A 24,549-nucleotide genomic window follows, 5' to 3' on the forward strand; every position below is an offset into this window, starting at 1 on the left:
GCTGGTAAGCAACAAATGATTTTCATGTTAAAATAAAATTTTGAAAAATTTTTAATGAAAGTTAAATTATAAAAGATGGCCTAAAAATCTTAGTACTTGCTTATAAATGTTGCATTCAAAACTTTTCATTTGACCCTTGTATTATTGATAATACTTACACAAAGATATTCTTTATTTTTAAACAATGATCAAAGTAAAAATAAAAAGTATTTGTGTAATTTTTTTTCTAAGCTCCCTGGAAAAATGGGTCATGGTGAAAATGGATGGGCAATCCAAGCAAAAGTTGAAGTTCGATTTTGGTTGGGGCTAGTTAAACATAAAACTGATTATTTGAAAGATGCTCCTCCTGGTTTTGAGACAGTAAGTCCATAAAATCACAGAACTGTTCATTTTATGATTATTAGTGATTTGGTAAATAAGCTACACTACTAAAAAAAAATTATCATTTAAAGTTATTTAAAGTTTTAATTTTTATAAATTTCAAAATTTTAAAGGAAATAATTTAAGCATTTCATTTTAACATTTGCTTTGTTCTGATTTTTCATATAGGAAGATGATCTATTGTCACTATTAGCAACTCCACCTGACTTCCTAAGATATACTAGTATGTCTTTAAATTAATACCTTCAAACTTCTATTCTTATTTTTCTTGATGACTTTCCTTTGGCCCATGTCTTTTGTTTTATGTACTGAACTTAAAACTCCTATTTAGCTCATCTTTGACTTTATGTATCTTGGATTGATTTACAAATTTACATAAAAAACTTATTTGCAAAGTTTATTTGAAAAATTATTTTAAATAATTTTTTTTTTTTACAGTTTTAACAAAATTTTTAACAAAATTTTTTATACAATTTTGACAAAATTTTTAATATTACTGTAATGGTTTTGTTTTTAGAAAAACAGAAATTTATTGTTCGTGCTCATTTGTATCAAGCAAGAAGTTTGATTGGAAGTGATGATAGTGGTCTTTCTGGTGCCTATCTTTTTATTTTTATAATTTTTTTTTATTTAGATATTTGAATGTTTTTAAGTTTTTTTTTTTTTTTTAAGTTTTCTTTTTAAGAGTTCAAAATTTTTATAGAAATTTAAAATTTACATTTTCAAAATTTTTTAAAATTACTTTTTAAACGTCATTTTTTTAAATTATTTATTAAACATCGTTTTTTAAAATTATTTTTTAAACGTCATTTTTTTAAATTATTTTTTAAACGTCGTTTTTTAAAATTATTTTTTAGATGTCTTTTGTCGCTGCATTGTGACATATAAATTTCAACAGACATTTGTTGTATGGGAGACACGAAGCCCAACTTGGGATATGATGCTCAAATTTGATGAGATTGAACTTTGGGGAGAAGTTGAAGAGTTTGCAGTGAACCCTCCTATTATTGTTGTTGAGTTATTTGATCAAGATTTTGGAGTGAGTTTTAACAATAATGGTTCTATATTTTTTTAAGAATTCTCTAATTAGTTTCAACAAAATATTAAATTGATACTTTTAGGGTGGAGAGGAATTTATTGGTAGGATTTTGGCAAAACCTGTTGTAAAATTATGTGAAGAAAAGTATGAGAAACCTTTTTTTCCGCCTGTTTTACAATGGTTCCCTGTATATCGAGGGGAAAAAAGAGCTGGTGAGGTGCTTGCAGCATTTGAGATGCTTCAAGTAAGTATTTTATTGGGTGTTCGTATTATTTCTTTGTTAGAAACAATATTTTCATAGGATATATATTATGATTCATCACCTAATAGTTATGTATGTATTTTTTTAAACTATTATTTGTTGGTATTTTTGACCACATTATTTGAACTAAGATCTTATTGATCTAAGCTTAAAAATAATGAAAAAAGTTTTTAAAGTAAGATTAAAAACTTTTTTAAAGGTTTTATGTTTAACTATTATAATATTACATCTGATTTGTTGTCAGGTATCAGAAAATCCTGATGTTGTATCTGAAATTCCTCAAGATCCACCATTACTTGATACAGCAGATGGAATGGTAATGAGAGTTCCAGATGAGATTAGACCTGTTATGCAGAAGCACCGGGTTGAAGTAAATGTTTGCCTAATGCTAATTTGATAGATTTTTCTTAAGAATGATTTTTGAAATATTTTGAAGAAAACTTCTAATTTTTATTAGGTTCTTTTCTGGGGTGTACGTGACTTAAAGAAAGTGCAGTTTATGTCTGTAAACCGTCCTCAAGTTGAATTAGACTGTTGCTATAAAGTAACTAAGCAAACCGGAGAAGAAGAGGAAGTCGTTAAGTCTGTGATAATAAAGAATGCAAGTAGGAATCCCAATTTCCATGATTGTGTTGACATTTTTGATGTGGTGAGTAGATTGTTTTCTTTATTTTTTGTATTCCTGCATCATTCATAATGGTGATTCATATTATCATAACCCTGAAACTATTATTTTAGAAATATCATGTTTTCACATGTCATGTGTTGTCACCTCTTGTTATGTGTTCCTAATATATTACTCTTAATAAATATACTGAGGATGAAAAAAAATTTTTTTCTCTTTAAAAAATTTAGTGGCTCCCAGAAGCAGAAAAATATCTACCCCCTTTAACCATTCATGTTAATGATTGCCGTGCCTTTGGGCGGCAAGTGTTGTGTGGCACCCATGTTATTGATACATTACACAAGTTTTTTATGGACCCTGCAAAATATGAACCTAGAGATATTGAAGGTACTTTTATGATTATTAAAACTCTTTTATTAATTCTATTATTAGTATTACTATTGTTGTTGTTGTTGTTTTTGTTGTTGTTGTTGTTGTTATTGTTATTATTATTATTATTATTATTATTATTATTATTATTATTATTATTATTATTATTATTATTATTATTATTATTATTTATTTTTATTATTATTACTATTATTATTATTATTATTATTATTATTATTATTATTATTATTATTATTATTATTATTATTATTATTATTATTATTATTATTATTATTATTATTATTATTATTATTATTATTATTACTATTATTTTGATTATTATTATTATTTTTATTATTATTTATTATGAGTATTATTGTTATTGTTATTATGATTATTATTATTACATTGTTATTGTTATTATGATTATTATTATTTTTATTATTATTTATTATTAGTATTATTGTGATTGTTATTATGATTATTGTTATTACATTGCTATTATGATTATTATTATTACATTTTTTATTGTTATTATGATTATTATTATTATTAGTAGTAGTAGTTAGTAGTTAGTAGTATATAGATTGATAAATATAGCAATTAATTTTTATATGTAAAAATACTTCACTATATTTGGTTATGAGGTACATTAAATAAATTAATTCTAAATGTGTCTTAAATTTTCATTTCATCTAACATTATTCATTGGATTTCATTCTACACTTTATATTTTATATATTATATTTTATTTACTTATACTATTAGTTTTGCTGAAAAAACTTCAGAATTTTATTTTAAAGTTAATTTTTTCAGATAAAGGAAAGATTTATTAATCAAGAAAAATATTTATCTGTTGCCAATATGTTTTTTTTTTTGATGATGAATTAATTAGAAGAAGAACCAGATAATAAAAAGAAGGCAGTTGAGCTTACAACAGATACTGAAGTGACAACAGAAACTACTGAAGATGTAAGTTTTTGATAATCTGAAAAAAAAAAAAAAGATCACACAGTTTAAGATTTGTTCCCCACACCCTTCTAAAAACGTTCTAACAAATAAAGATGTAACATTCTAATAACGTTCTAATAAAATGCATATTTTTCAAATTTAATTTCAAGCAATTTTAGTGTTTTTATCTAAAGAGCAATTTCAATGTTTAGGTTTTTTTTATTTGTTTTTTTTTTGGATTGTTGCTCTAAAAATAATTTTAAAAAAAAATATATTTTTTGTGAAATTTAAAAGATTAAAAATTTTATGCAATTTTTGATAAGATCTTATGATTAAACAATCATATTTATGCACACAATCACATCTATTGATTGTAAGGGTAACGTGAGTTATTGAATTTTTAGAATTCACAAAAAAAAAAAACAAAAGAAGAACCTGTCGTTGAAGTTGAAGTACTTGATTGGTGGACAAGATTTTATGAAACGTTAAGAGATATGGAAGAAGAAACAACGCCTAGTAAGAAGAAGACAGTTGCTGATTTAAATAAAGATGAGAGTGGAAGCAAAATGAGCAATGTTCCTCGCTTGAAGGTTTCCTTTATGTTTTATATTTAAGTTGATTTTTAGGATGCAATGTTGATGTATGCTGTATTCAATATGTAGATACAATATTGTAAAAGTAGCATAGTTAAAAAATGATTATCAAAAGGATTTTGTTTGGTTCCTTAATAAATCATAATATTATAGTTAAAATTATTATTAAATTTTTTTTTTTGATTTAGATTTTTATGGATGAGCTTGAAAATGTAGAAGGCTTTAGTGGTTTTAATGACTTTCTTTATTCTTTTGACCTGTTGCGTGGTAAGAAAACAGATGATGAAGATGATGAAGAGAGAAGATTTTCTGGCAAGTTCAAAGTGAGCTTTTTTGATTAATTTCTGGGTTTCCCATAATGCAGTCTAAAAAACGTAATTAGCTTTTGGTAGCTGAAAGTTTTTTGGTTAAATTTTTTTTTTTGTTTAGCATTAAAAAACCTTCAAATAAATTGTAATTATAAATTCAAGAATATTTAAATTTAAAGCTATGGTATAATGAACTTTTTTAATTATTGACATAAATTTTTTTATTTGTTAGCATAATTATTAGTATATACCAGTTTAAGTTGGTGTTTAAAAAGTTGGACCTGGTTTTTATAAGTTTCTCTTTGTTGTTTTCCTTTACAATAACATATTTGTTTTGGTAGCTCTCACAGTGTAAATTTAGAAGCTTTATTTGTTTAAATTCATTTTAAATCATTAATTTGCTTAAACCTAATGTAAAAAGAGTGTTTTTCATACGGCTTCTGCGCCATATTAAAACTATTTTAAAGATTAATAAAAGATTTGTTTGTTTGTTTTTTTGATTGATTGACAAATCTGGTTCAAAAGTTCAGTTTGTAGGTGCAATTTAAAATTGTAAAAATAAGATTTCAGATATGTGTAATTTGTTAGGAGAATGTATGTTCTGTAACTCAATGTTTTCTAGGGAAACATTCGTGTGTGGGAGTATCCTCTTCCACCAAATTTTGACACTGAAGATGTAATGGGAACATTTTACAGACTCCCTTCAATTGAACCTATTAACCTCCTTGTCAGGGTTTATGTCATCAGAGTAATTATTTTCTTGTTGTGTGTTTTTTTTTGAAGAAGAAATTTTTAACTTTCAAATGATTTTGATGAATAATTTAGATGATTTTATTTTTAGTGTCTTAACCTTCATCCAATGGATCCAAATGGGAAGGTAAGTAATTTTTAAATGCCAGTCTACTTGAAATACCTTTTTAAGTTATATTGTACAGAATTGTGTTTGTGCTGCTTTGCACAAATAAAAGAAATTGTTGTATTTCTGATAATTTGTTGCAAAATAATTATCAAAAATCTGCTGTGACAAATTTAAATTTAAAGCCTGGGCTTAAATGTTTAATTGTAAAACATTTCTTTCTCTGCAAAAAAAATTTAATGTGAAAAATATTTGTTTAAAAAGTCTGTTCGTGAGTTTGAAGAATTTGGAAATGATACTATAGTATGTGCTAATGTATATATAAAGTGTTCATTACAGGAACATGGAATAGTTTCATATTTGATTAATGTTAAACTGTTTTAATTGATCTTACTTTTCAAATGTTTTAGGCTGTAATTATTTTTTGATTAATTTTTTAATTAATTATTTTCAATTTAAAATGAATTTACTTGTTAAGCTAAAATACAAACCTAAAAACCTGATGAGCGTATTGGGTTTTTCAGCAAGGCAATGAGTTCTTGTTGTTGTGTATTGTTGATGATAATGTTGTGTGTTTCCTAAGGTGTGGAATGTTTAATGACCTGTTTTTCATTAAACTTTTCATCTACCTTTAAAGTTTTTTTAAGACCATTTTTTTAATTATTTAAAAAATTTGCGCTACAGTAATTTGCAATTTTTTAAAAATTGAAATCACCAAGGTGAAAGGTAATTTTATTCAAATTAGGAATGGTAACACTTTTAGTTTTATTTTTATATCTATCATTACAATCTTATCAAAATGTCTACTGTCATTATCAAACCCTGAGAAAACTATTGCTAATAGGTAAAAGCTCTCCAAAAAAAACTTGATATTTAAAAGCACGTATACTAAGAGCAGTGAAATTTAAAAAACTGAAAACATTATCACAGGACTTCTTAACCTAAGGATATTTTAAAAGAATAGTTTAAAATTTTCCTTGTGGTGAATGTTCCTGATAGAAGATTTTTTATCAAAATTTACTCATATAGATTTATGTAGTCTGAGTCATTTTTTTTTTTTTTTTATTAGGCTGATCCATATTTAATATGCAGTCTGGGTAAAAAGAAATATAATGACAAAGACAAATATGTTTCTAAACAGCTTTGTCCTGAGTTTGGAAGGTTTTCTTATAAGCTTCTTGTTTATGATTTAGTTTTGGTTTTTTACAGAATATATATTCTCTTATCTTTTTTACTAAAAGTTATTTTTCCTTTTCTTAGGTGTTTTGAATTTAAAGCTGTGATCCCCTTTGACAGTGTGGTACGATTAGAAGTAATGGATTGGGATATGTTAAGTTCAGATGATCTAATTGGGTCAACTGAAATTGATATTGAAAACCGTTTCTTTAGCAAGCATAGACCTTCATGTGGCATACAGCTAAATTATACAACGTAATCAAAATGAACTTTCTGTTTTAGATGTTTCTTTTCTTTTTCTTTAGATAAGATTTTTTTTCAATTTTGTAATGTTTTTTTTTTTTCAGCCATGGATATGCTGCTTGGAGAGATCCTCAAAGACCAACATCTATTTTATCTAAGCTTTGTAAAGAACATGCAATAGATGGTCCATATTTCAATGATGGGACTGCATGCCTTGGAGGAAAATTGTGGCATGCTTCACCTGTTCTTTTAGATGCTAAAGGTAAAATTTAATATGTAAATTGAAAATAATGATGATTTTAATGAAAATTTCTTGGGCCGTAAGTTTATGCTTAAAAATCATAAAAATAAATGATGCTAAATGAAATACAAATGATGCTAAAATAAGGATTCTTGTCAAGATGACCCAGTTCTATTTACAAATAACAATAATATTAATATTTATATAAATATATCAATACAAATACTATTTACAAATCCTAAAGGTAAAGAAAGGGCTTCTGATGAACCAGCTGCTCTTGAGGCTTTACTTCATTTTGAAGACCTTGCTCCTAAAGGATTTAAACTTGTCCCTGAGCATGTTGAAACCAGATCATTGTTTAATCCAGAAAAAAAAGGAATTGAAATGGTATATATTTTTCTATGTAGACTTCTCTGTCACACTTGTCTAAAAGTCATAAACAGAAAGATATTAAAGTAAAGAGTACAGTTAAAGTTACTTATCTATTCTAGGGCAAAGTCCAAATGTGGATTGATATGTTTCCAATGGATTTAACTATGCCTGGTCCACCAGTGGATGTTTCAGTAAGAAAACCAACAGAATATGAGCTCAGAGTTATCATCTGGAATACATCTGATGTGCTACCAGATGATACAAATCTTATTACTGGAGAAACTAGCAGTGATCAGTTTATCAAAGGATGGTTGGAAGGAAATAGAGAAGATATTCAGCAGACAGATGTCCATTACAGGTTTTCTTATATTTTCATGAGTGTTAACACAAAAATATTAATATAACGTGAATCTCACTCAAAAATATTAAAACCTTTTTAAAAATAACTTTACTATGACAATTTGTTTACAAACTTTGAATTATGCCTTTTGAACCAATCAATTTCAACTATGTGGCTTAAAAAGTATCATTGATAAACATCTTTACATAAAGCGTCCAATATAATTGAACATCTGTTGTATTTCTTTCATTCTATATGAACAAGAAAAAACTTAATATCACCCTAAGTTAAAGAAAAAGGTATTTTTATGCATTCAAAAATTATTTGAATATGAGAATAAAAATCTTTATACCATTATGAAAAGTCTAAGACCGAATTATTGGGTCACTGACTTCAGAAAATGTTTTGTTTCTAGTTTTGCAAATAGTTTTTATTAAACATTTTTTTACAAGTTTAAACATAAAACCATTTTTCAAAAGTTGCTACTATATATATTACTTTAAAACTGGTTTTTTCAACTGTGGTGTTGCAACTTTTCCTTACATTTCTGTGTTTGTTTCTGAGTAAAGAAAATGCAATGTGTTTTTTTTTTCTTCTTTTCTCTAAGTAAAGGGAAAAAATGATTTTTTTTAAAAAATAGAGAAAATACAACATCTGTTTTAATAGCTGGTAATTTGGCATTGTACCCCTCATCCAAAAAAGATCGATATCAAGAAATTATTTGTAAAAATACTGTAAAACTGAAAAATGGACCAAAATAAATACTTTTAAAAAAAACTAAGCATGATATTAAAAAAATGGTTTTAGAAAATTAAAGTGCTTATGTTGTTAGATCGATGGATGGTACAGGAATGTTCAATTGGCGCTTCATATTTCCTTTCAAGTTTCATAAAGCCGAAGAAAAAATAGTTACCTTCAAAAAGGCTAGTATATTCTCAATTGATCTCACTGAGGAAAAACACAAACCATATCTCTACTTACAGGTGTGGGATGCTGATCTGTTTTCAGCAGATGACTTTATTGGTATGTCAAATTCATTGCAAACACTTTTTTTTTTAAATGATAAAAAAACAAGAACTAGAGAAAAAAAATGTAATAATTTCCTTATGATTTCCAAAATATTTGTTTGTTTTAAAGGTGATGTCGTTCTATCTCTAACTAAGCTTCCGTCGCCAGCGAAAACGGCAAAAGCTTGCAACTTGGACATGTTGAGTAAAAAGCACCCATGTGCTTCTTTGATTAAAGTAAAAAATTGCAGAGGTTGGTGGCCTTTTCAAGTCAATCCTGAAGATGATGATGACCCTGATCCTATCTTAGCTGTATATATTTTATTATTTTATCATTTATGTATGTATGTAATGTAATGTACTTATGTTATTGTATATTTATGTGTATTCATATGATATATATTGCTTTGTATTGCTTTGGATTGCTTTGTATTACTTTGCTTTTATTGCTTTGCTAGGGAAAAGTTGAAGCTGAGCTGAATCTTTACACCAAAGAAGAGGCGGAAGCCACACCCGCTGGAAAAGCACGAGACGAACCTCTGCCACTCGAAAAACCGAAGTAAACTCCACCTTTTTAAATATAACCATTTCTAGAAATTGTTAAAAAAAGTTAAAAAGTCTTTTTGTGCGATTTTTTATCGGTTATCGGTTAAACTCAAACAAATTGAGATTAATGGCGATGTAAAAATCAACACGTAATGGCGTGTAAAATTTTTAAAAAAAGTAAATCATAGTTGTTATGGAGCTGGAGAAATAATTTTTTTCAAGATTTTTTTTTTGCAAAATACTTTTGAAGAACACTGTTATTTTACTGATTTCTTAAAATTGCTCTTTTTTTTTTAGTCGACCGAATGATAGTTTTTTCACATTTATGGGTCCGCTAACAATGCTGCGCTATTTGATTTGGGAACCCTACAAATTCGTCATACTTAAAATACTTGTTGTTGTCATTTTAATTGCACTGTTGGCTTTGTTCTTTTACTCGATGCCGGTAAGTTTTTACTTTTTTCAAGTTTAAAAATTTTAAAACGAAACAAAAGCACACAAATCCCTCTCTTTTGTTGAAGACTTAAAATTCGTTATAAAGAAATTCTTAGTTTGTGCATGTGTTTATATTTTTTAGGGGTATCTTGTGAAGAAAATCTTTGCAGCTTAGTCCTTTTAATTGCAGAACCACTTTGAAGTAACCGACGACGTTAAGACGTTTAACATGTAAATTATTTGTAATTTTTATTTAACAATCGATGGTGCTATATTTTATAAATAAAAAAAATGTTTGTAGTTTAAAAAAATATTTTGTATCTAAAAAACGATTTTTACAGCTCATTTGTAAAGCTTTTCTGAATTGCGTCACATTTTTTTGTCAATTGAATTTTTTCGTAATATTTTCCCCAAAACTTTTTTATGCGATCATTGTTTTGTATTTTTAAATCGTTTTACAAGGCTTTCTTTGAGTGGATACATTTTATTCTGATATTTTTTAATATTTTAGGATTATTTTGTATAACTTTTACAATTATTTATATTACAAAGTTGTCATTTCAGATTTGTAAACTTTTTTTTTCAAACGCTTCTTATTTCTATATCCCCGATGCACAAAATTTTTTTTAAATTTTGAAAAAAGTTTGTGGTTGATATGGGGGGTGGGGGCCTAATCCTATAAAGCTTGGTGCGTAAAAAAATACTTCGGCTTTAACCTCTTGTTTTATATTTCAATCAATCGTAATTTTTCTCTAGTGTAAACCTACCACTTTGATAAAAGTTTCTATTTCAAGTTTTTGATGGATTTATAAATATTTTAAAGTTAAACTATGCTTTTCACCCGATGCTTACTTTAGGAAAAATATCAAAAATTTTACTGTAACACTTAATATTCACTAAAATTTTTAAAAATGATGTAACTATGTTTTTCGAGGGCAATTATCCTGCTTTTGATTATTTTCATTTTTTTATAACTTCGGGAGCCTAGAAAATGGTATCTACCACCAGAATAAACAAACTACATTCCGCAGCTGCTCTAATTTTTATTTTTTTTTGTTAGAACCTACATTTTTAACGAGACGTGGCAAATTTTGATTTTAATTAAATTCAATAGAATGAGCTCCCTCGATTCTTTTTGCCGAAAACCAAAACGTTGTTTGGTTTCAAATAATTTTTGTTTTTTTAAATTACTCTTATTTATTGTTACTTTAAAATATTTTAAAGTCTCTTGTTATGTTTTAAGATTTTTTAAAACCACTCCTTTTCAGATGAGGTTGAATTATACGGAGGTAAGTAATTATAACATTAAATAACATTTTTATTAATGATAAATATAATAGACTATTTTACTAGACTGAAAGTGTTTGTTTTAATTTTTATTCAAAACAAACATTTTTCATTAATGAATTAATTTTCTAAGGATTACTTAAATGCAACTACTAAAAAAAAATTCTACTCTTAGAAAAAATTTAGCTGCAAATTTTGGCTGTAAACTTCGTTCTGTTAGTTTCCAAATTATTAGTAAATCAATTTTTATTTTTAGTGCTAAGTAAAGTAATTTGGTTATGGAAGTAATAAAGTCCATTTCTTTTGTTTTAAATTACAGTAAAAGTTTTCAGTTTGCATCTTTCAAATTAAACGAGCATACCTTGTCATCTGAACTTGAATGAGCGAAGCTTCGGATTTTTAATCGCTTTACCTATATTTTTGTTTTAGATTTTTTTTTTCGGAGGAAAAGGTTGCAGAGGGCGTAGAGGGTGGACACAGCATAAAAAGGTTGCAGAGGGCGTAGAGGGCGTAGCACAGCATAAAAATGAAAAACTACTTCTTTTTAAAAATATATCTGCACGTCGATTACAACAACAACGCTTTTCAACGTTAATTGTATGAACCGCCTACCTTTTTGTCATTTCCATAAATAAATATAAAAAAGAAAAAAATCCCTTTTTTAAAAAAATAATTCAAGCAAAAATATCGAGTTGTGTTAAAATCTTTTTAAGCAATTATTTTTAAGCAACAAATTTTAAAAAGCAGAATATTATTTTGACATGGAAATATTAAAAAACGGAAATCGGAGTTTGCAAGCGGCTCATGTTAGAGAATCAACCGACGATTTAAAATTTGTCTTACTTCCGCGATACATATTTCAAACTTATAAAAATTATAAATTTTTTTTATTTGAACTATTTAAGAAGTGCTTTGTTTAGTTGCTGTTTACAACAGCTATTTAAACTGCTGGAGAAGCTTTAGTATCATATAAATGAAAAAGCTTTGCGACAGCATTCAAATCTTCATGATCACGTGCATCTGTGATTAATCTTCGAGCTACGGGCATATGACCGAAGATGTTCCAAAGTAAAATTCCAACTATTTTCTTTTCTTTCAAATAAAACACCACTCCTTTACCGAACTCATCGTTCGTCTGTCGGCCAGATGGTTCACCTTCGACAGCAACATTCTGCTGAAAAAAATGGTGAAAAAAAAAAAAAACAAGAGAAATCTCTGAAACAAAATGGAAGTCTAAATAAAGATTGTGGACTTACGACTGACTGAGCCTCTGATCGGATGTTTTCTCCTGTCGCTTCGGAAGCTGCTTTAGGATTATCATTAGAGGTAGCTTTTGCCCAAACACCAACAGTCGGTAGGGAACTATCAACAATTCCAATTGCTTCATACCCCACCTCGGGTCCAAGATCACTCCTTAAAAAGGTAACTTTTTATGAAAATAAAACTTTATTTAAAAACTAAATTTTACCATATACAAGTTTTAAAACAATAAAAAAACAAAAACAAAATCAAAAAACACACCAAAACATAGATTGATGATGATACGGTTTTTTTGCGCCAGTCATGTTCTCTCCTGCTAGTTTTCCACTGACAACAGCATGATCGTGATGCTCGACACGACGACGACCCAAATTAATGTCATAAAAACAAGCTGCGTCACCAGCCTTTAACATATTTTGTTGAAGTTTACAATGGAATTTGAAACAAGCGAAACACAAAAGAGTTTCTTACAAATATTAACTCTTACCACCCAAATATCTGATCGTGCTTCCAACTCTGAGTTCACACGAAACCCACCATGCTCTTTATCTACCTCTAGGCCTGCAGATGCTGCTAACTCAACATTTGGCTGTATTCCTACGCAAACCACCACATGATCAACTACCAACTAAGTGAGGCAAGTAAAAGTGACGTAAGAAGTGCACATACACAAAAACAACTACACAAAAAGAGTTACACAGTATTAGTCTTCAAGACGCTGTCATTGGTATTCGTTTGTACTACACTTGTCTATTATATTTGATACACAATTACTCAAAAAAATTATAATAAAATATCTTATTGAAATCATGTGTAATTTACAATTGCACAATATTTGGGAGACTTATTTTCATTTTAAAAATACTGGTTTAAATCGAATTTTTTTCTCAGGTGATCGTAAAATTCTCTAGGCAAATATTTAACACATTTTCTCATACTATTATATTTATCCTACTAAATGGATATTCTCTGGAGTGCTTTAATCAATTCGGTTCTGATGAAAAATGGTACCTCACAACACCCACCCTCTCTCAGCAACAGTTCAACTCAAGACATACTATGCAAACAGTCTTCTTCCTCATATTTCATCATCTGGATCTATTTTAAATGTTTTGATGTCGCTTTTGTTTGTCTCAATTTTATGTGAAGTAAAATTCCTTGGTTAAAATTTTGTTTGGGCTGGTTTTCCAGGTTCTTTAATACTTTCAGCTTCAATTGTGCGCCTACATGATATTCACTTCAGGATTTAGTTTTTCTTTTGAAATCTAAACCATGCTCATGTGAGCAGGATAGCTCTCTTAATGAAACCACTTAAGTTTGCAACCAATTAATTCAGGATATTTTATGTAGTGCGAAATTTTCATAGATTTTCTTGTTTTGATTTTTTAATCAGTTCTTTGATCAGAAACTTTTAACATTTTTTGATTTCCATTTTAAAAAATCTACCTTAAAAATCTTAAATATTTCCTTGAAGGATCAACAAATTATACAGTATGGTCTAGAATTATTGAAATTCAGTTCGTAGGTTGTGATGGCAACTTTGTGAGGGACAGAAAAATGAGGGACCAAATCCAGAAAAAAGTCTGTCATTATATTTGCAAGGTGTCAATTAGAAGCAGCATGTCTCACTCTTCTTTACATTGAATCACTGTTGATGATCTTAAATGGAATACCTATAAACAAAATAAAGTTCAACTATTATCAAATGCGACCAAAAAGAAAGGAGAAGATTGATCAAAGGCTTTGCATCAACATGTCCATGCTCCTCAACATTTGCAAATCATTTTCTCTGACGAGAAGATCTTTACAATAGAAGATTCCACGAGTCTCTTATTCACAATCTGGCATGATTTTTGCTGCAGCAACTTTGAATGGAAAGAAGCCACTAATTTTTGTCTAAGTGGGTGTAAAAATAAACCAACATGCGTATCTAGATGTTTTGAAGAGTCAACTTCTTCCTTGGGCTAATTCTGATTTTGGAACACGCATGTGGACATTTTAATAAAATGGCGCATATTCACTCAAAAGGCTTGAAAAGTACAGATTTAGTGCAAGCAAAACCTGCCAGATTTAGTTTCTGATTGGCTTCCATGTTCCCCAGATTTAAATCCTCTTGATTATTCTATCTAGTTGATTCTGGAAGCTAAAGCCTGTTCAAAACCGCACAAAAAGTCAACTTTTTGAAGAAATCGTTTTTCAAAGCACAGGAAGAGCTCAATGCAGCCTACTTGGTCACCATTGTCAACATATTCCCCAAGTACCTCAAGCCTGTATTAACGCTGGTGGTTCACACTTTGAAACTTAATTGTTATTTGTGTTTGATGACCAGTAAATTTTGTTAATCTAATAAATTTTTGCCAGTATCATAACATATTTTGGTCCACCAGCAAAATATTGAGTTGCTGTAATTCTGGACCACCCAGTATGAGCAAACTTTAAGTAAATTGAACACATTTTATAAACTAAACATTATTGTAAAACTAATTCAATAAATGATAACATATTTAAGAATGTTTTATTTCAAATTTAGTGCAATAATGCAAAGGTTGTTAAAATGAAATTAGCGCTGATTATGTGAGCTGAAAAAAAAAAAAAAAAAAATTAAGAGAGAGGTTTGAGAAGTTCAAGGATAAAAAATATTGAAATTAAAAAGTCTTCATAACAGAATAAACCTTTTCACTATTATCAAGGGTTACTTCAACTTTCTCTCCGTATTCCACAGACTGAATTGAGCGGTTTGGCACAGTCAAAACTCCTTCTACAAAACGAAAACCAATAAAAGTAGAAATGCAGAAAAATAATTTAGAAATAATATTTATTGACTGATCTTAAAAATAAACCTTTGTTAACTTTTTGAGTTGTCCATTCGCTTAAATATTTTGGGAGGATCTTTGCCATATTGCCTAGAGAGAAAATATATAACTTCAACATTATTTTTATTTTTTTTTTATAACACTTTCTTTTAAAATAAAACAAAAAATTACCCTCCTCTGCATAAATCTGAGTCACTTTAATTCCAGTTTCTTTACCTAGAAATAAATTTTTTGTTTTGTTTTGTTTTCTAACAATTAAAAAAATTCAAAATAACAATAAGGTTCATAATTCTTTTTTACTAAAAAAATTTACTGACCAATCAATTTTATACCTTCAAACTATTCTTGGTCTGAAGAGTTTTGGTATTAGGTTATTTCTTTTCTTCTTTCATTTAAAATCTTATATCTTTAATGTTTTATTTAAAATCTTATGTTCTGCTTAAAATTTTTTTTAACAACCTACCGTATGCAGAAATAGCACAAGCCAGTTCACTTCCTAGAAAACCTCCCCCAACCACCAAGACATCTTTTTGATTAGTTAATACGCCCATTAGTTTTTGTAGATCTTTCACCTAGAAAAATTTTTATTTTGAATAACTCAGTTAAAATCCAATTATCAAATCATCATGCTGTGTAATAATTATTATGATGTAGGATAATCATCGTGTTGTATGATAATTGCATTTGATAGATTACCAACAAACTTTTATAAAGCAAAAAGCTGTCATTTTATTTAAATTTGTTACAATTTTTTTTAAAAACAGAAATCTCAGATCAACTTTTGTTAAGAAAAAATTACTCACATCTCTAAACATTGTAACATGTTTATTTTCCTTATCAGAATTTTTAAATGCAGGATGATGATTTGGCTTACCCCCTAAATAGATAAAAAGTTATTTCAAGAATAAAAAAAGAGAAAGGATAAATTTGTAAACTCAGTGAAACTCCACAATAAATATTTTGAAGCTTAAAAAAATTTAACCACAAGTATTAGTCATAACCACAAGCATCACTCTTCAAGTCATTCTAAATTTGTTGAGTAACATTTTTCTCATTTCATTCTTTAAGTCTACTGCAGAACTATGATTGTTTGTAAAAAAAAAAAAAAAAAAAAAAAAAAAAAAAAAAATACAGAAAAGACAAAGTAGAACTTCAGCAATAATCTTACCAGTAGCAATAAGCAACTTTGCATACTTTACACTCTCGCCACTCTCCAATGTTACAGTATGATCCAATGCATTAATACTTGTAACCTAATGTAAAAAATCAAACAAACTATAATTAGAGTCGTTTCCACACCTACCGTGAGTTTAACAAAAGTTATTATAATATATTAGATTACTCAAAAAGTAGAAATGCTTTAGAAATGAATTTTTGCAGCCATCAATGTAATACTATAACGGTTAGTTTAAAATTATTCTTACTCTGAAATTTAAATCAATAATGTGTTTATTTTGATCAAACTTTTAAAGCGCAATTTTCCATACTTATCGTAAGTGTTTCACACTTATCGTATATATTGTCGACACTTATCCTATATTTTAAAATCGGCTTTAGTGTCTGGTTTAAAACGCGCTCGCGGTTCCAAATGAAAATTTAATTCATTAGTAACATTTTATTAAACTTTTTTGGGTGTATAAATAAAAAAAGACTATTAAATAAACATTAAATATATAGTAATAAAATATTATTATGAACTAAAACTAAAGATTTTAAAGCATTTCCGTTACTTTAGTACATATCCGTTAAGTTCTTAAACTGGAAAGGATAGAGTTTCATCATAGCTATGGGAATCTTATTTTATAATTATTATCAACATTTTAATGGAACTCATTTTCTGACTCAAATTCAAGGCTTTCTTTTTTTTTTTTCAAAGTTTTCATGTTTTCTCTTTCTTTTTTAGTTTTTTCATTTAATAACTTTTTCTCCATAGCCAATTGTTTCTTTTTTAATCTTTCTTCATCTAATTTTGACTTTTTATTTGCAGCTAATTGTTTCTTTCTGAATTTTTCATCCTTTATTTGTGACTTTTCTTGTACTTTTGTCTTCTGAATTTGCTGCCTTGTTTCAGATGTTACAACCGACGTTAAACTTTCTCCTTTGCGCTTGGACATTTGGACTGGTTTTTTTGGCCATATTAAAACACTTTCGATTGGATTTATGATTTCTGCTGCTATTTTTAAACTGAAACAAGCTGGTTTTGGTTCTATTACAGCTGCATTATTGTAATCAGGCATATCCATATTGGTTATACCTTGCAAATTTTCTAAATTACAAGTTGTTGATTGATTTTTATTACCATGTTGTATTTCATCAGGTAAAATTATGGTCTTATATGTTTCAGATAAGGCTCTTTTCCAAAAATGATACAACTGGAGGTATTCAAGATTACCTTTCCAACCTAAATGTTCATCAGTCATTTTAAACTGCTCTAAAATACTTAAATCAATGCATTTTTCAATAAAGGTTATGGAAGAGGAAGCTGATAAAGTCACACTTGAGTGGTTCTCTTCTAAATAAGAAGCCGGAGCAAAAGTTGACTCAGATAATTTTTGAACAATTTTTTTGTAGTCAACATTATTAGCATCAAATGGAAAAATTCCGGTATTTTTAAAACCACTTTTAATATTACTTGCCATAGAAGGATCGATTATAAAAGAATTTAATGCTTCTGGTACATTTTCATTGTTTAATTCTTGTCCTTCATGGTCAATGCGCCATTGTCAGCAAAACGTTTTCCACTTTGCTTTCATGACCCAAAAATTGCCACATCGAGCAGCTGCAAAATATGTGTTGCATTTGGGAACAAAGCAACACATATTTGGAGCAGCATTTATAATTCGGAGCAGCATTTATAATTCTATTTGGAAGACGAGCATATTTAAAAATTGTTAATGATGGAGCAAAAGTTCCCCTGGCATTTACTGCAAATAAAGTGGAGATGCTTTTTTTATTACTTCGAGCACTTTCTTCATATGTATTTTTTCCTCGTTCACCAATTAATAAATTAGTTTTTGGTGACAACTGAAAACCACTCTTATCCATATTGAAAACGCGCATTGAATCATTTAAATATTGAGCGTTTTCTCCTAAAAGCTTCGGAATTTCAGCAAACCAATCTCTTATGGCTTTTTCAGTTACTCCTCCTCTAGCTCGGTTTAAGTATTCATCTCGTTTTTGAGATAGCTGTTTGTGACGACGAAGAAATGCATAAAACCAACCTTTTGCAGGACGATTGTTGGTAAATTGTGTTTTTATATTGTTGAAATTCAAATATTTTTGCACAGTATCTAATAGCTGTACTACAGACATGGCAAATCCCATTCTGGTGCATGTTAGTAACCACTCGACTAACTTGTTTTCAATTTGTTCATCTAGAACTGATTCATACCCGCAGTGTTGTATCTTCAAAGCAGTTCTTCCAAATATTTTATCACAAAGCGTCTGATAAGGAATTCCAAACGTCTTGCTCGCTTTGTACACAACCATATCTTTTTTAACAGCATTAATAGCATCACGTAATTGACTATCTGTATATTGAAGTCTTCATTTTGAGCTTAAACTTTTGTCTTACATTTTTGTCTTGCCATTGTAAAAGAATCTAAGTAAAATAATATTTATTTTTATAGTAAAAAAGAAACAAGTTGATTATTCATTGGACATACGATATGTATGGAATAACATTTTTTTTAGTTTATACTTATCGTACATTCAAAAATACAACATTGATACTATAATGATGAGTTGTTTTAATAATATTAATAATGATTCATGTTTTATTTACCTGATTAAGTCAATTTAGAAATAAAATTTTATGTTATCTTTTAAAATTTCCTTATTTTATTTGAAACGCTTCTAATAGATGGTATTTAAAAAAAAAGTATTTTAATTGGTGGACGTAATAAACTCATCGAGTTCATATAAGTAACTATGTATTGGGGTTTCTATCTATTGTAATAGAAGTGCATGACGATGTTGTTGATACACAAAATATAAAAATAAAAAAATAATTACAACTTTTTGCAATAATTATGTTAGTATTTAAAACCTACGATAAGTGTTGACTCACGGTAGGTGTGCAAACAACCCTAATTATAATTTTTAAAACACAAATGTTTTTAAAAATCGTAATTAATTATAGTTAAAATCTTAATTATAGTTCCTTTTCTAGAAAAAAAAAATTAAAAAAGAAACTTTGGACTCACATTTCTACCAGTAACAACTGCAACACCACCTTTATCCTCAAGTTCTTCTACATTAGTGTAATAACTTGAATCTTCAAAAAATACACTAAAGTAAGAAAACATTTAAAAAATATTACTTTTTTAAAAACTAATCATTTAGAATTTGATTGATGAACAAAGCGAACTTTAAGATCTTAAAGAAGGAAAGCAATGTGACATCTTTTCTCACAATTTGCTCAACTATTTTCATATTTTAACTAGAGATACTACTCATTTTAGTTCTGTAAAGAATGCATTTATTTCATTTTAGTTTTCTCTAATCAAAATTGAAAAGGGGATTCCGTTAGCTTGCTCAACTGATTCTTGGCAAAAATCTTTCACATAACACTACATCTACCAGCCAGGAGCATTACACAAAACAAACTGTATGGCTAAATTAATTTATTTTTTAAAGTTCTTACTCTTGTATGTGATTTGTTTATGACAAAGATTTAATTACAGTCATAATTTGCTTGCCTATTTTTGGTTTAAGCACCAAAAAATTAATTTGCCTAACTCTTTAAGAAATTTTTGTTGGTTTTGGATTGCTTAGAGAACTGCAATAAGAAATCATATACAAAGCTGCGTTAAGAAGTTGCATTAAGAAGATTATCACTAGAAATCAATTATTTGATTTCACATCACAGTAAATACTCAAAAGCTATTTCTTACCATTGCGCTTAAGAAAGATAAAAAAAAAGTGCATTAAAGATAAATAATTACAACAATTAGTATAGGTTGCAGCCCTATGAGTTAATTAATTACTGCCAATCAAAAGAAAGAAAACTTTTTTTTACTTCTACTAAAATCATTAACCTTCTTTCTTTACCATTCCATGCCTTATACACCAGATTGCGAGCAGTATCAGCTTGTGGATTGAACCACAATTCTTTAGAAAGTGGTGGTCGCATATACGGTAGCACATCTTCATTTCCAATTATTAAAATCTAAATAAAAAGTTATATTTGGTTAACAAAAGTTTATTTTACTCAAAAAATCAACAACTTAGGTAACGCAAGTTCTCAATAAACACTTTGAAATTTTTTTTTATAATTATTCTTTTAGCATGTTTCTTTAGATACCTTAGTATTTTGTTAATATTATCATTTTTATTTTTAGATAAAAACACATTTTAAAAAACACAATCAAAAAGCAAATTTATTGTGTAATAAAAATCTGAACAAATTAAACACTTTTGCATTAGGTTCACGCTTTCTAATTGCTCTACAAGCAGCATGGGCAGCAGTACCAGCACCAATAATTACATATGGGACTTCACTTGGTAACTTAAGCTTTACTTGCACTAAAAGACAAGTTTACATAACTGTTAGTTTAAAAAGAATATTTTAATTTTTTAATTATCAATACAAAAGTACAAATAAATTGTAATATAATAAACACATACATACATACATACATACATACATACATACATACATACATACATACATACATACATACATACATACATACATACATACATACATACATACATATATACATACATAAATACATACATACAATGCCAATATGCAGCACAAATTTTATGGCTTTGCCATCTTAAACACCTTATTTTTGCCTCATTACTGAAGTACAAAAGTTAGGATGTCTCAGGATATGGTCTTTTTCTAAAACTTGTATTATTACAATGAAGTGTCTTTAAAACCTTTACCTATGACCCTGTGATACTACACAAAGTTCAGCTCATTCAGGTAATAAATAGAGTAAAATTTTTTCCTGCTTTATTTTAACTAATGCATAATACTAAGTTTTCGTTAATAGCAAATTGAAAAAAAAAATGAGGGTGGCAGTTTATCAACCTGCTTTTTTAAATATTGCTTGAGTTAAATAAATACAGCTTTAGAAATTTTGTTTCATCATTTCCTGGACTTCCCTTTTAACAAAAATAAGATCAAAAGTTACCAAATATAACTTTAATTTTCAAAGTTGACTCAAAATGTTCAGAGCAACACAAAGTGGTCATAAGTCATTATTTTTTTCCAAAATAATTAACATAATACAAATAAAAATTAAATTAAACTAACCCTGAGACTCAACAACAGGTTCTTCTTGCAAAGACACTTCAATGTTTTTATCATTTTCATTTATTTCAATACTAGTTTGATTTTGTAGCTCACTGCTAGTGTCTTGTTCAGCATGTGTGGACAAAACCTCCACATTTGAAACATTCTGAAAAATAAACAAAGAATATTGCTTTTTTAATTTCTGATACTACAAGTGCCATCAACATTTAGTGAAATAGACTTAAATGTAATTACCTTTTTTTCATATATGATACTTTTAGGTAATGGTTTAGTAATATAGGAGTAGACCTGTAGTAGGAATATTTAAATAAAAAAGATATATATAAGATTAAAATGACAAGAATTAGATTCATAGAATTAGTCTGACTTAAATAAAAACTAAAGGAAATTCAAACCAGAACACTGCTGATTGCAAAAAGTCCAGTACCAGCTGCAATCAGCATACCATCATTATTGCTGTCCTTAGTAACAGATGAATTATTTCGACAACCAGAATTGCGTCCAAACACGGAGGGCTTTAGAGAAATGTAGGATCTACAAAGCGTATTACTGTTTGGTTTGATTAATGAACAAGCTTTCCATAATCGCAACATTCTATGTTTTAATTACAAGATCCTTGCTAATAAATGAAACAGTAATTTATATATGAAGTCTAGAAAAGTTGAATTCTTTATTTTCCAAAAACAAATGTATTTATATTTTTATGCAAGAGCAATCAATACTTCCAAAGTGCTCTCAATAAAATAAAAAAACGAAAAAAATTGTTTGCTTAAATTAACTAGCAGTTTAGAATGAAATAAAATAATAAAAATAAAACAAAAACATAAAACTTTTTTTTAGTTTTAAATAGTTTTTTTCATATTTCGAATCTAGTGGAAGTATTACATATTCAATTCCAAATCAAAACATAAAATTCTCATTTAAAAAAATTATCATTTTTCCCTTCAAACTCAAACAAATACTGTTTAAAATGAAGAGTTTTTTTAAAATTTAACCTCACCTTGAATTTAAACTAAATCTTACACTCATAGCCAGCGAGAGAAATTTTGGGCCCTGGGGAAGTTTTCTTGAAGGGGTCCTCTTTATGATCAATTATATACCCAGGACTAATAGAAGCGTGCTCTGGTCATTGAATTTAAAAATGAAGTTAATTAAATCTTTTAAAAGTAAAGACTATTTAAACCTTTTAAAAATTATTTAAAAAAATTATTTGTACACACATGGTGCCTCGGGAATCTTCCCCGTCCACACCCCCCTCTCGGCAGCCATGCTTACATTAATAAACTAATAGTTACAATAGAAACAGATATTCCAGCCCAGGAGGAAGAAACTACATAGTTCATGTGAATTATTAGGTTTCACTACAAAAAACTGTGTTTTTAAGAGGGTACTGTAAGTTTTTCTTGAACTATCTCTATAGTTTTTGTCTGGAAACAAAATATTGCTTGTTTAAATGGGGATATTTCTTTATGATAAGTTATTATTATTTTTTTTTATGTATTTAAACTGATCTGTGGTGTAGAATAAATAGGCCTAACACCATAGTAGGAAAAATGTTTTCATATTGGGACTTTTTGAGCTAGCGTGCCACACTTTTTCCACTTTAGCTTTAATGCAATACTCAGGGGACGTATAATACAATGTTGGCAAAATGTTTCAAAAGAAAATTTTACTCTCAGGCCAAACAACTTTATTAAATTCCTTTGTGTAACTGATCTGTTCTTTGTGCTAACTGATTCTTTTCTGCAGTGCTCTTGTATGAGATAATTGATTGAGGATACATCGTAGTACTTTGCAATGTTATAAAGTACTAAAAAGTATCCCTAGTCAATTAAATCAATTGTAGTACTTTGCAATCAAATTTCAAAATAGTTAGATTGTTTCTCCAAATAATCTTTAAAGTGGCCTATTTTACTTAATAAGAATTTACTTTAGATGTAGAAGGGAAACATTTGCTTTGTTATTTACAAAGAAAAATTCCAACATTGAGAACCAGAGGGGTAGCCTGTTGGAACTAATTCTGAGAAAATAGCAAGTTTTAAACTAAAACTTAAAATCAGATGATTATATTGTTGCCCCAATTCAACAGTGTAAGATCTCAAAAATACCCAATGTAAGATGTTTGTTTGTTCTGAACAATAATCTTTCCAGTGCTGCACTGCAAAATATCAAAATAATTTATTTTCCATGGTTTTTTAACATATCTTTTACTATTTTTGTTAAAAAGGCATATTCTTTGGGTCAATAGGGTTGTATCACAAATTAGTGTTGTTCCAGCAAAATTTTAAAAATAGATGTAAATAAAATAACCTATTTTAAGTAACATTAAAAAATGATAGTGATGACTGGGAATGGACTTTAACTTAGTTTTGACAATCTGTCAGCACCATGTGATGATAGAAGAATGTGGATTACAGAAAATAATATATTGGAGGCAGATTTTGTATAGTATGACTATCTTGAAGAACAAACCAATAAGCCTGCAGAAAACTATGTGTTTACAATTAAACTGTCAAGCTATTTTGAAAATTTAGAAGCTAATAATGATGATGACCATGAGCAACAGTTAGGATCCTAATGATAATAAACATATACTTGATGTTGCCTATGACAATAGTTTAGAAAATAATGGGCCAACAAACATACAGAAAGAGAAAAATTCGCAGTAAATGAAAAGAAAAACGTGGCTAAAAGATGTTTGGATCAAAAATGTTAAGAAAATGAAAATAAAATAAATAAAAAGAAAAAAGGAAAGTCCTATTGAACAAAAACAGAGAAAGTAGAAGCTGAGAGAAAGTAGCAACTGAGAAAAAGTAGTAGCTGAGAGAAAATAGAAGCTGAAAAAAATTTAAAAGCAGGCAATAGGTGCAGGCTGTTGTGATAAGTACAGACTAAGATGTGGCATACAAATGAATGTACATAGCCAACAAGAAAACTTTGAAAGCAGGCTGTGGTTATAAGTGAAAGCTAAATTGTAGTGTACAAATGAATCTACATTAGGGTATGTCTTACTAAAATATTTTTGAAAATGACATTTGGGGAGTAATTTTTTTATGGGTTGGGGTAAGTTAAGCAATATTCAACCAAAAAAAATTTTTTTGTGTGTAAAAATCAACTTGAAAAATGTAAAAATATGATAAAAAATACATTTTTACAACAAAAAATTAACAAAACTTT

General features: G+C 28.2%; 2 protein-coding genes and 1 pseudogene across 7 annotated transcripts in view; 1 reads left to right on the forward strand and 2 right to left on the reverse strand.

The window, feature by feature from the left end:
• LOC145182790 (otoferlin-like) overlaps positions 1-10,331 on the forward strand; it is a 38,185-nt gene extending 27,854 nt beyond the window's left edge. For all 5 annotated transcript variants that reach the window (XM_090079614.1, XM_090079615.1, XM_090079616.1 and 2 more), the window contains 23 exons: positions 232-360; positions 550-604; positions 899-976; positions 1,239-1,420; positions 1,503-1,664; positions 1,927-2,052; positions 2,140-2,331; positions 2,538-2,694; positions 3,572-3,648; positions 4,032-4,217; positions 4,409-4,543; positions 5,151-5,276; positions 5,370-5,405; positions 6,454-6,545; positions 6,645-6,815; positions 6,908-7,065; positions 7,289-7,431; positions 7,536-7,774; positions 8,589-8,779; positions 8,894-9,075; positions 9,222-9,322; positions 9,607-9,754; positions 9,887-10,331. In XM_090079614.1, the coding sequence (XP_089935740.1) occupies positions 232-360; positions 550-604; positions 899-976; positions 1,239-1,420; positions 1,503-1,664; positions 1,927-2,052; positions 2,140-2,331; positions 2,538-2,694; positions 3,572-3,648; positions 4,032-4,217; positions 4,409-4,543; positions 5,151-5,276; positions 5,370-5,405; positions 6,454-6,545; positions 6,645-6,815; positions 6,908-7,065; positions 7,289-7,431; positions 7,536-7,774; positions 8,589-8,779; positions 8,894-9,075; positions 9,222-9,322; positions 9,607-9,754; positions 9,887-9,919 (3,099 nt within the window). In that variant the 3' untranslated portion in view covers positions 9,920-10,331. The remainder of the gene's footprint in view (positions 1-231; positions 361-549; positions 605-898; positions 977-1,238; positions 1,421-1,502; positions 1,665-1,926; positions 2,053-2,139; positions 2,332-2,537; positions 2,695-3,571; positions 3,649-4,031; positions 4,218-4,408; positions 4,544-5,150; positions 5,277-5,369; positions 5,406-6,453; positions 6,546-6,644; positions 6,816-6,907; positions 7,066-7,288; positions 7,432-7,535; positions 7,775-8,588; positions 8,780-8,893; positions 9,076-9,221; positions 9,323-9,606; positions 9,755-9,886) is intronic.
• Positions 10,332-11,572: 1,241 nt separating this feature from the next.
• On the reverse strand, positions 11,573-22,026 carry LOC145187394 (apoptosis-inducing factor 1, mitochondrial-like). Of its 2 annotated transcripts, none has more exons than XM_090077592.1 (16): positions 21,768-22,026; positions 21,607-21,660; positions 21,373-21,517; positions 20,521-20,630; positions 20,144-20,274; positions 19,310-19,394; positions 16,273-16,357; positions 15,908-15,981; positions 15,568-15,676; positions 15,276-15,320; positions 15,132-15,194; positions 14,964-15,049; positions 12,779-12,919; positions 12,553-12,695; positions 12,288-12,444; positions 11,573-12,202 (listed from the first exon to the last, which is right to left on the reverse strand). In XM_090077592.1, the coding sequence occupies exons 1-16, from the start codon at positions 21,963-21,965 to the stop codon at positions 11,972-11,974; spliced, it is 1,857 nt and encodes a 618-aa protein (XP_089933718.1). In that variant the 5' UTR covers positions 21,966-22,026; the 3' UTR covers positions 11,573-11,971. The 2 variants fall into 2 exon arrangements, with proteins under 2 accessions (XP_089933718.1, XP_089933717.1); XM_090077591.1 differs by having other exon boundaries at positions 11,573-12,205.
• LOC149891478 (uncharacterized) lies at positions 16,801-18,715 on the reverse strand (annotated as a pseudogene).
• Positions 22,027-24,549: the final 2,523 nt, after the last annotated feature.

The sequence above is a fragment of the Hydra viridissima genome, unplaced genomic scaffold (genome assembly GCF_058129835.1).
Source record: "Hydra viridissima isolate aposymbiotic clone 2 unplaced genomic scaffold, HvirCarnegie_v1 scaffold_2, whole genome shotgun sequence".
Classification (NCBI taxonomy): Eukaryota; Metazoa; Cnidaria; class Hydrozoa; order Anthoathecata; family Hydridae; genus Hydra; species Hydra viridissima.

Coding starts and splice junctions, on each gene's coding strand:
- LOC145187394 (XM_090077591.1), bottom strand. CDS start 21,965: ATGTTGCGATTATGGAAAGCTTGTTCATTAATCAAACCAAACAGTAAT. Junction 21,661..21,767: donor TTGCAATCAGCAGTGTTCTG/GTTTGAATTTCC, acceptor TTCCTACTACAG/GTCTACTCCTATATTACTAA. Junction 20,631..21,372: donor ACCTGTTGTTGAGTCTCAGG/GTTAGTTTAATT, acceptor CTTGTCTTTTAG/TGCAAGTAAAGCTTAAGTTA.